General features: G+C 36.1%; 1 protein-coding gene across 2 annotated transcripts in view; it reads right to left on the bottom strand.

The window, feature by feature from the left end:
- LOC148661441 (glutamate receptor ionotropic, delta-1-like) overlaps positions 1 to 12,487 on the bottom strand; it is a 367,556-nt gene that overhangs the window by 198,414 nt on the left and 156,655 nt on the right. For both annotated transcript variants that reach the window (XM_088635198.1, XM_088635199.1), the window contains exon 3: positions 11,837 to 12,121. In XM_088635198.1, the coding sequence (XP_088491324.1) occupies positions 11,837 to 12,121 (285 nt within the window). The remainder of the gene's footprint in view (positions 1 to 11,836; positions 12,122 to 12,487) is intronic.

Genomic DNA, 12,487 nt, shown 5'->3' with positions numbered 1-12,487 from the left:
AGCAATTAACCTACAGGAACGTTGGGAATGACAGCTAGGTGATGGGACGGCAGACAGCCCTTCCGTCTCTCCATCTCTCTCGCATGCACATGCAAACATTGGCTTTTCCTCCTTCTCTCTCACACTTCCTATCTACCCCCTGCGTATCTCTCTCATTCTGAGCTCTCTTCCTCTGTTTGTACTACTGTAACCCCTTTCCTCTCCCCCTCCTTCTCACTCTTTTGCACTTTGTCTCTCCTGCACACAAACATTCATCCTCTCCATCCTTCTCACTTGCTTTCTCTCTCACCTTCTCTGTGTAAAAACATTTCTTATCATTCTCCTTCTCTGTGTCTTACTCAGTCAGCTTCCTAATTTTTCTCACCCTTTTGTTTCTCTCTGCCTGTCTAGTGACAGAACACAGTACACCTGAATTCATAATGGTTCAGACTCACTGATGGCAGGAAGCTGAAAACTCAACACACAGTCCTCTTAACTGCCCTTACCCCTCTTCTCCTTCCTTAGGAACATGTATGCTTATTAAGTAGCCTAAGAAAGACAAAACATCAAAGGATTGGCATGTTAACAGTGCAGGGACATCAATACAACCAGCTTCAATGACAGAAATCTGCAGGTGCTCTCTCTAGATCATTCATGTACCTACCACAAGTCTCAAATGCTTCATTTCTAACAGCTATCCAATTATTAGTGTGAATCAAAAGACTATGAAAAAATATATTTTGATACACTATTTATACAGTAAAGTAATATAAATACAACAATATATGCATGTTTATAACCTTATATACTGTAAGTTTATACATTTTCTATGGATACTCTACTACACCAGGAAACTTATCAGTATCATTAGTTTTGAATCGGAAAGTAGGACTTTTCTTCAGAAACTCTGAAGTTCAGCCAGATTGTTAAGAGATTAAGCACAATGAACACAAATGTGTATGAATATACAGTGATATAATGTTTATTTTCCATAATTATTCAACACTTCCAGGCAAAATTATGTAAAACTGTATATAGTAGCTTGCTACAGTTACTAGGAAAAAGCAATGTGAAACTGCACCACTGACAAAATAACATTGTTTAATAAGAAATATTTATTTTATTAAAATTATTATCAGTTTGGTTCTACTGAACCATACCAATATCTAGTGCCTGCATATGTGTTTTATATGTGTACGTTGTAACTAAAATACATATGTAAGTATATGCAGACTTATAAACCATTACACCCCCAAGCTGTATTATGTATGTTGTGTACACTTTACAGTATATATAAAGTAGAATTAGAAACTGTGTATGCATTTACAAGGTTTTTAAATCTTGGGTGTATACATTTACATTTGAAGACAGGTAGAGATGAATTCCATCTCCTTATCTACTTTATGCAATATGATGTGGGTCAAAAATTACGCATTATGCAAAGTACTTTGAAGTGCACTGCCATTTAAAGGAGTGCATGAGCTCTTGTTACAGGAGACACGGTAGCCTTTTTCTACATGATAAGTACCAGCAGTACATAACCTCAACAGAAATGGTTACTCAGCATAATGAAAACTCACTGAAGCTTAATTTGAGCAGTGTTACAGTGAATGTATTTCCAGATTTGAAAAGCATTTCATTTTACAACACAGTTAAAATTGTTTCACATTTGTGTTAGTGCATATTAAAAATGAGAATGGAATGCTAATAATGTGCAATTCCACATCTTACATTTACTAAGTCCTTCAAGCAATGCATATTTATATTGGAATACAATCTTTTTGCAACCATTTTTTGTGTGGATGTCATTAGGATGGATAGTGACACACTATTGCTTTGGAAAATCTAAAAATATGAGGGACAGTCAGCACTGAAATGTACTGTCAGCCTGATTTTCCCTTTTTAGATGATAGCACAACCTTGAAATCCTTGAATAATACACAATATCCAGGGTAATAAAGTAAAGACATTTGATGTTACAGTGAAGGGAAGGAACTCCAGCATGTTATGTTATTAACAATGTGTTAGTGGTCAGAAATAACAACTGGACTCAAGTTATGGTTTCACTGCTTGATACCATAACTGGCCTCTTCCATGACATTATCTTCATCATGATCATTGTATAATTACTTATTATACTTATAATTTATTACAACATAACAATCTTACCAAAAGCTCAAAATACAAATTATTGAGTAGACGTTGAGTGTCAGCTATGTCAAACACAAAATGTGCAGTGACAAAGCCAGTGAAAATAAAAGAATTTCATGAAATTACACCATGGATGAAATGGTCTGTTTGGCTGGTTATATCGTTCCTTTGGACATTAAAACCATATTTCCGGTGGCTTTTTTCCTTCCAGTTTGTTGTGGCTGAGAGCACTGCAACAACAATGGGCTAAAATTGTGGCTACAGAAAATGGACTTTCTTTTATTATGGTTTAAACAAAGAATACAAGATCTAATAAAGTTTTGTCAATGAGAAATGCATTTCACAAACCTTTTGAGTTTTATACAAGTCTCAGCATAAACAACTTCAGCTGTCTTTATATTAAAAGACAATTAAAACAAAGCATTGAAACAGAAAGTCACTGAAGCTTAATTTGTGCAATTTAGCACAAATTAAGAAATACAAGTCTCCCTGAGGTATACTGTACAGTATATGAAATTTAAAGGAATTTTGCTCAATATGAAAAGGTGCCAAGAATGTAAATATTTTTCTTTATTATTTTTCAGGAAGAGAAAAGTTTCTGAATACAAATAAAAAAATGTACAAATGCAAAAGAATATACAATTAAGCTCAAATGACAAAATAACTCAAATTGTTACACTCAGTATATACTGTAGCGTCTATCTCATTGCTCTGCCTTTACAGTGTATTCAGCTGTAGATCTATTTTAAAACATACCATTAAAAGAAAGAATGCAATCTTTATAAGAATGTTTTCAGTGCACTAAGTCATCATATCTATACACTTGCTTTTCATTAACTTCACAATTCAATATCTTTCCTTAAAATACCTATTGAAGCTGCTTATTTCTAACATATTCTACTGCAGTTTGCCCCACAGTCACGTTTAGCCTATCCATGATTAACTTTAATATTGATCTCCTTTCATGTGTTTTTATTACCGAGGTCACTTACTCCATTTCACAAAAACAATCTTGTCATTTTTCTTCTCTAGCAGAATGATTAGTATAATTCTTCTCATTGTGCTTTGCTTATTTTATTTTGTTACAACATGATTATGTATAGTTTTTACTCTTCAGTTATGAAAATGTCAGACTGCCTGCCACAGATCCTCACAATGACAACCAACCAATAATGAGGCTTAATTGTGTGTATCAGAATGTATGAGAAATGTCAGGTGTCATATATATTAACTCATAGTAAAAGATGAATTATTCCAAACTGCTGTGCAATTGTAACTTTATGTACTGATAAATTAATCGCACTGAAGAAATATGCATTGTTGTGGGCCTCATAAGGCCTCGCCATTGTTGAGCACTGAGACTACAAACACTTTCTCATCTTTTACTGTCGGATTATTCTTGAAATTACATGACAGCTATATAAAGCTGAACAGTCATGACATTAAATAATGGCCAAAAAATTAGCGTCAAGCAGGACCTGAAAGATATAACCATGCAGGGAGCTGATACTTGTACCACAACTGAAAAGTATTGTAAATAAGGATGATTTAAGTATTTTAGCAAGTGTTTAAAGTATAAAAGTATAAAATATTGCTAATAAATGCAATGCGAAGACCTCACATAGCCATTTACTACCAAGTTCTACTGGGTATCGCATTTAATCCAAAGGGGAGGAAAGCATCTAGTTATACTGTAAAACCTCAGAGGAGTGTTTGTCTAGATCTCCTTCAGTTATTCTTGTCTTGTATACTCTGTAGCCAATACTCTCTCCCCCATATCCACCACCACCTGGTTCACACTATATTTATGGACTTCCCATTTACTCCAAAGTACACACAAGATTAAAAGGTAGTCCTGTTACTTGATGGGTTTCAATGCTGTAGTGGGGATGGGTATTGGACTATAAATACACTATAAATGCAGCTCATTTGCAAATGTGAATATTCTATGCACACGCTCATATTTTTGCAATCTATTGCAGTATGGAAAGATAATAGAAAGCAGAGAGCAATTAGCATGCACTTTTTAACAAGCAATGAATCCACATAACCACAGTCCTGATTATGTTAATCCTCTGTGGCAGATGAGAAGCCTATAACCTGAAGCCTGTGAGTGCAGATGGGGCTACCATCTATGAAAATGATATGTTTACTGCAATCCGGCAATGTAGTGCATCACTATAAAACAGTGAGTTAAGGTACAGACAGCAGCCAAGTCAGAAAACGGATTCTCCGACAATCTTCCTTGACTTTCATTTTGATACCACCAATGAACTGCACAAATAAAACTTTTTTTTTTCAAAATGTTGACACTCTATTTCTTATCTGAAGGTTTTGAATATTTATTCTGAGAAATGTCTTTGCCGGTGTTTTTTTTTTTTTAGCTTTCTGCACTAGCTGAATTCTGATGATGGACACTTCTTCTTCAGGTCTAATCATGTAAAGTATACTTTGGAGTATAGCTACTGCAATATGGATCCACTGTTCTTTGCTATTACAATGAGTCAATCTTAATATAGAGTCTGTGTAGTACATGTGAGAGCAAAACACAGTAGCAGATGGCCTGCCACAAAGCACTGAGACAAATCACTTCAGTGTTAGGGTGTTTTTATCTCATAGCCACCTACCATCTAAATCCAAAATTCCCACAACACCAATGCAATAATGGCATCCCATTACCACACAGAATTTCCATAAATCACAATGGCAGAGCTGCAATTGAGCTTCAGCTGCTTCTCACAGGGGAGGGATGGGGCTTGTTCCCCTTACACTAGAGAACAGAAGTCTGCCACTTTATACAATATATCTCCATGCTGACTGTGCTTTTTGTGACATGAAAGTAAATAAGCAAGCCAGGGAGACAAAAATCAAGACAAACGAAACACACAATTACAGCAGCCTCATCGAAGTTTTTTTGTTTGCTATATTGTATGGAGTATTCTGGTAAAACAAGATTCCTGTGCTATTTTAATCCCACTCCCAATGTAGGGCAATAGATCATTACAGGTTTCAATTTGCTACTCATCACCATTCTAATTCCAGGATGATTATTCTCTTCATATAAAGTCCTGGAATAAACACCAAACTATTGCACCATTCAAAGTTCGCCACAGAGACATGTAATATTCACAAACTTTGGTCTGACACATTTCATAACTCCCAGAATGCAAATCAACAACCCAATCATATTCCAGGAGACAGACGCAAATCAGTAAAGAAGATGTGAAAGATGAACATTTAAAACAGTTGCACCAATATGAAAGTTTGTTCCCAGGGAGTAGCCTAGACTGTAATATCAGGACCCAACAGGAACTCTGAGAGACCTGTCTTTAGCTGTGGTAGGAAAATGAAATAAAACACTACAGTCCAAGAAGCCTTCTTAATCATCTCCATTCAGCTGTCATTTTCCCCACAGGCTGAATTCATGTCTATACACAAGCAATGTGTCTCCATCTGCTTTCAATAAAGTCAAACAAAAGTACTAATGTCCCTTTTTCCTGTTCCCATTTCTTTATCTGATTTGTGTAATTAATGGTTTTGGCTTTCATTATATTTATTTTCGCCTCTGCACTGTCTTATGATAATATTCTTTTTATGGAAGTTGAGATGGTGGGTGGTGGAGGAAGATGCTATAATGATATGCACACCAGTACAGCTACAGTATATAAACAAGATCAACAGCAGTGACAATTACATTCAGATAGTCTGAAAAATAATTTTGGGATAACTACTAAGGTGTAGTGGCTAAAACCATGTATAGTTTACTATTTCTATGCCAAACTTCATGTCTGAAGAGATTTAAGTCTTGTACATGGTACAATGTACTCACACAAGATTGTAATCTTCAGGTAGATGGAGGGAAGAGTGGGGAACATTTAGTTTCAACATCTGCGGCTCCCCAGAGCTTCAAAGCAAGAAAGGAACTGAGGAGTTCTTGGAGTTGTATTGGATCTGAGACACACTGATCAAAGGAATCATCTGGTTTACCTTGGTTAATTAAGTATTTGGTAAATCATTAACTGTTATCAACAGTCCAGGACCACAGGATAAAGGACAGCAGAGAAAGAGAGAAGGCAGAAGACGAGGCGAAGAAGAGGACAAAAGAGAGAAAAGGGAGCCACTGGAGGCAAGAGGTCCTCATCCAAATCCACCATAAAGCCCAGATTCTGGTTATGTATTTGAACCTTGTTAAGAAAGCTTACCATTCTGTTGTTGTTACGAAACTCTGACTCCTGCATAACAAATCCCCAGGTTAAAAACCATTTCTCCTGGTTATAAGATGTATGTTTAGAATATTGAAATAGGGTTCCCATTCACTTTGTAGCACCTGGATTTATAAAGTGAAATATTACTGTGGGTCGTATTCTGTTCAGTTTAGAAGGCATGTTTATCTCTCTTGTTGACCTTTGCAGGTGTCATGTAGAATGTCTGAATACTTTATTAGCAGTCCAAGTTTTTCTGGTTGGTCAGGCTGTAGGCCTCTGAGACGTCTTGTTTGTAAATAGAGTAATAAAGAGTATGTTGTATGTTTTGTTGTTTATTATGTATGTTATTGTCATTATAAACAGATATTTGTTTAACCGAGTGTGCCTGACGTATTATTCTTTTCATTAAGGCTTTGCCAACAAAGAACAAGAAAGATCTCATGTGCCTCTGATCATACTGTACCAACCTCAGGTACTGTATATTCTTGTCATATCCTTTACAATATGGGATATACTAATTTATCATTAACATTTATTTTAAACAGATATTTAACATTATTTATTACAAATATTAAAACAATAATTTAATTATTGGTTTACACGCTCTATTTTATGTAATTCAATATTTTTATAAACATATATTTGTACAGTAGCTGAATTTTGTAATATGAGAGAAACATCTCTGCAAACATGTTCTGCAAATAAAAAACAGAAGTGAAATATATAGAGTAAAGACAGTTACTTAATATCTACACTGACTGTCAATTATACAGTAGATACATAAGTGTGTAAATAGAATTTGTAGTTAATTAAACTGCAATCTTACAATTTTATCAATCCACTATCTCTTTTACCAGTAGTAATAATATGAATATAAGAATGGTTACCAAGTATAGGAGGTCATATATAGATGGTAAGATAGCTCATTCCACAAATCTTTGTGTAGAAAAAGTACCTCCTGTTACTTGTTTTAAATACACTTTCACATAGATTCCACTTGTGCCCTCTGTTTTGTGTTTCACTGTTAATCTTGAAGAAACCTGTGGTTTGAAAAAGTTGATTGACACTTGGCAAAATGCATTCAAAATTACAGACATCCCTACCTGAGTTGTATTCTGTAACTGTTATTACAGTATGTCATTGAATTTAAGTGTTCTAAAAGGACAGGTTTCTGCTTTACCCTTTCTTTACAATCTGGCATTTGACCTTTAAAGAGGTCAGCATGTTCATTCTACCTTTATTTGAAGTCAACTAAGAACATTCCAGGAGTGGCTGACAAATATTTTTATTTGTGCTACTGTATATACTGTACCCATACCAATGCTCTCTATTTTCAGTATTGTAAGGTCTACCCAATAAATTGATAGTAGTAGAAGTACAGTGTATGTCTATATCAATATTACTTCAATAAGATTCTCATCTGTTACTACCACTTCAATACTCATTTCCATACTGCACTGGAAGTTAATTTTGTTGAATTTTCTGTCCTCGTGTCCACACTGCTTATCCATAACTTATCCTGTCTAAGCAAGCATAGCTCTTGGATTTCCTCATGAATGTCTCAGCAGCTGGTAAAAAGGGTTTAAATCCTTAAGCAATACACAGACAGTCAAGCTCTTTTATCCCAGTAAATGGTTGTGTCTTTTTTGCAGTTCCATTGTCTAAAACATATTCATCAAATTATCGCTTAGCAGTAAAAATCTTAATCCTGGAGTGGCTTTATTTTCTAAGGTGGAGCCAGAAGAGAGTCATTTTGGGCTTCACAACAGGATTTTAACTGTGTATATACCACAGAATAAACTATGCTAAAAGGGTGCATTTGGTGTCTGTGAGCCTACTCCACTCCACTGAAATAGGAGTCAAATTGGATTTTTAATCTGAATATGCATATAGGGTAGGGTGTCATGATCGTAAACCCCTCCTCTTAAGGACTCTCCAGCCCTTCCTAGTTTATTATTTATCCCCTGCACCTGCCTCCGGTTCCAACCCCCATCCTATAAAAGCCAGACGTTCCCGCCAATCTGGGCTCAACTTTGGAAGACGGACACCCGGAAGCCCGCCTACCCGCGAGTCCAGGAGCAACTCGATGGCATAGGCTTCACAACGGTGTCCTGAAAACCTGAGTCCAGGACTGGGAGTGCCTGGCCCCATATCCCCCTTTTATTACCCCCGACCCTTCGCCAGATCCTGCTTCAGCTTTTAACTTCGTTCGTCTGTGTCAGATTGGATCACCCGCTTTGGACATTGGCTTTCCCAGGATATTCTAACGGACTCCCTTGGACTTGTTTGCCCTGGACACACCTCCAAGCACAAGCGCACCTTGGGCACACCCCCTGTTATTCTTTCAGCCCCTATCCTAGTCTTTTTTTCCTGTGTTTTCTCACTTCCTTCCGGATTGTGCTGTCTGTATAGGGTCCTGAAATACACTTCGTAACACAGGGCTGAAATCCAAGGTGAAAACTGAGCATCAGCAAAGCACAGCATTTGTAATGATTTACAATTAAACATAATAATTGTTAATCTTATTTAATTCTTCTCAAAATCCATTGCTTTTTTTTCTGTCCCTGCTTGACCTTTTTAATGTACCTAAACACTCACTATGTTCTTAATATACAGTATAAGAAGTTGTATGGATTACATTTTTTTCTTCTGAATACAAAACAAATAATTTAATCGTTTTTAGACAACAGGCAAAAAAGAGCTCATTTACACTTAAAACGGAGTGTCTAAGATAGGTTCTGCATCCTAATTGCTTTTGAAGTAATTTCATTTCAATATTGGAACAGAACTGCCTAATTTTAACTTCAATTAAAATCCAATCTATGCTAATTAAAACCAAACAAAAAGGAATGAATCCAGATAAGTGCAATTAAAAACCATTAAGATCAAAATGTTTGCATTTACTGAAAAAAGCTTCTTAAAAACAGTGAAAAATATAGATTATTAAAGACACATTTCATGGCAACATTCTTTCTTTGTTCTTTTTCTTCCAGCAATTTTCCGCACAAGAGCACTTTTTATTCTTGGAGTTGTAATTAACAGATATTAGCTTCTAAAGTTCTTCTAATTTGGCTCCTTGAGAAGAAACAGGTAGTCAACACAAAATGAATGAACAAATTAGGTGGATTCATTCTCACTCCAGGAATTAAGGCTGGCAAGCAGTGCAGCTTTTACAGAAACTCTCTCCATTGTTTATGATTGCATCTTGTGTGTTAAGCTTAAAGGCGGTAAAGAAAGGAATGGTTTAGTCCAACCAATTTCTGAAACAACTGAGTTGCAATAAGACGTTAATAATGCACTGAAAGCACGTCAGACTAGAACACATGTCAAGGCTCTGTACAGTCATTTTCATATGACAGGAAGACCTATGTATAGGCAGCTGAAGATATAGACAAGAGGAACTAGAAGTCTTAAAGGTCTTAAAGGTAACTGAATATCCAATCATGTACTGTAGTATAAATCAAGTCATGCATGTGTACAGCACCACAAGCGCCTCTGCCAAGTTTCCACAAGAAAATATAATTTAGGCAGGAGCAGGAACTACCTCTAGTGTAGTTCAATCCAAAGATTAAATAGCATAAATTATGTAAAAAAAATACTTTACTAATGTTGTATGCTACTGAATTGATAAGGTGAAGAAAAGTGAATACTACAGTATATGTGTGTAATGTGTGTAACACCAATATGTGTGTGTATTGGTGTTAAGTGGCTGCATTTTCTTATTTAGTCATGTTTGTGTTTCTTTTTCATTTTGAGAACTTTGTTATCCTTTATGAAAATAACCTTCACATTTCATAAAGCCATACATTTCAAAACCAATACACACAGAACACAGAATTAACAAATTATTATAAACCATTGAATTACCAACTATTTCTCAAGCTATCAATGGTAAACATGGTAGTAAATCATCCAGTATTCCAAGGACAGGAATGACTTAGAGGTAGATGGCAAAGAAAACAACAAATGTGTTCAATACGCCAACAGTGTGTGCAATATGCAAAATACCAATTTGTGGTATTTTGTTGGGACAATATAATGTATATCCCAACAAGATGCACAGTGATAAATAAGATGTACTTATTCACAACTGTAAAAGTTCTATAACTGATGAACATGCACTTCCTCAAATTGCAAAACAAGACATAAACATACCGGCTGGCCTGTGCGCTGTTAGGAATGTGGAATGGCAGATGTAATCCAACATGTGCATTGCAAGTGTCACTAGTTTTCATTATAAATGAACTCTCTGTGACCCCCTGTGAATTATGTTTTTTACTCCCAAGTTCTCATGTATTAATATTTTATGACAGAGAGGGAAAAGGTGACACAGATGGATAACACCATCACCACACATGGGAATTGCAGTTAATTCAGTGCAGGTAAAGCATAGCCTCGTCAAGGGAAGAGACTACTCCACTGAAAGGATTAAAAGACTTTACATCTACTCGGCAGAATCCCAAAATAGAGTTAAGCAGGAGGTACGTGCAACATTGGGAAATCATTCTTCAACAGAACTGAAAAACCATTGCATTGCAGTTCACCAGAACTGAAAGAGCAATCTTCTATTTCATAAATCATGAGAGCTTTTAAAGAGAACACCTGAAACAACTCTCAAAATGTATTGTATTTGCATTTCTGTATATTAAATTCGTAATCTATGTTCTCACAGACATAACAATATTGAATAGGCACTCATGCAATCTGTATCATATTTGTTCTTGCAAGCCTCAATACACTTTTCTTTGTGTTTGTTATTAGAACAAATATGCGCCAAAAAAAGATTTAGGAGTTTTGTAACATTCCTGACGTTCTACATATATTCTATAGAAAGACGTTCTAACAGAATCTGTTGCAAAGTCCACAGGACTTGCAATAAAGTTCTCCCAAAAAACATTATTTGTGAGAAGAAAAACTGCCAGTTCCTTATGACTGACATATGAAATAAATCTGAAAACTACAATAAAAAATATAAAGCAAAATGTGTCATTTCTCTTCAAATGACAGGATGTAATGTACATTTTAGATCATACAGCATATGGTATGCATGAGGCAAGGTCTGCTTCTTGTATTTCTTTCACCCCCTACACGCCTTGTTAGATTTGTTATGACCCTTTTCTTAGATGTGTGTAGTGTACTTTACCTCTGCTTTCCAGCACACAGTTCTATGTTTCGTTACACATTCCAGTATTATGGGAAAATGCAATTGAACATTCGCTCCTGACTAAATACTAAATAAAAAACTCCACTCCGTCAACACAGTACATGGAGTTTGATTTATACCTGTATGCATGTGAAGAAATGTTAAGAAAAGCTACTTTTATACTCATATCTACATTCTAAAAATTCTAAGTAGTCTAACAATTGATTGTAACATATATATAAATATAAAGCCACATATGAAGAATATAGTCATATTCGGGTTGGTCTGATTTCATTTTGTTCCTAATTTGTATAAGAATAAGAGGAAGAATTATGCCTCCACTCCAGCCAGCACTCACCATATTCACTGTCATAGAAAACGATGAACTTCTGCCAGCGTAGCTCTGTGACCAGCTGAAGCATCACGTCGTTGAGCCTCACTGGGGGCCTGGCGGCCAGAGTGTACCGCTCTCCGTCGGGGCTGGGATTGAGGTGACAGGCAGTGCGAGGGGAGCCCTCGTTGTTGCGCTGCACAAACAGGTGTGGGATGTGCATGGCATCAGTCAGAGACTGCAGTGCACTAGCTGAGGCGCAGCCCGTCGATGTCACCAGTGCCAGAATACCCTGTGTCATGAGCTCACAGGCTGCGAGAGAGAGAAACCAGAGAGCAAACTGTCAGCATGGCAACCATGACAACTGTACACACAGCTCTAGATTATATAGTATGAGAAATGAAAATGGATAGTTCATGCTCTTCAAAAACTTCTGTCCAAAATCCATAAATTAGCATATGCCATTGCAAATGATACATAAAAATCAATGAAAATCAAGTACCAATTCACTCCAAGTGTAGTTTTATAAAAATATTTACACTGAATTTCGTATACTATGAAGACATTCAATGTTGAGGAAACCTCTGGGGACAGTGTTTGGAAGAATGCACATTGATTATATTAACAGTGCATTGAATACAAGTCAAACCAGTGCTAAGACTTGGAACTGGTAATGTT

Source organism: Lepisosteus platostomus, chromosome 6 (assembly GCF_059453375.1).
Source record: "Lepisosteus platostomus isolate fLepPlt1 chromosome 6, fLepPlt1.hap1, whole genome shotgun sequence".
NCBI classification, from domain to species: Eukaryota; Metazoa; Chordata; class Actinopteri; order Semionotiformes; family Lepisosteidae; genus Lepisosteus; species Lepisosteus platostomus.
This window is presented reverse-complemented; position numbering and strand designations above follow the sequence as displayed.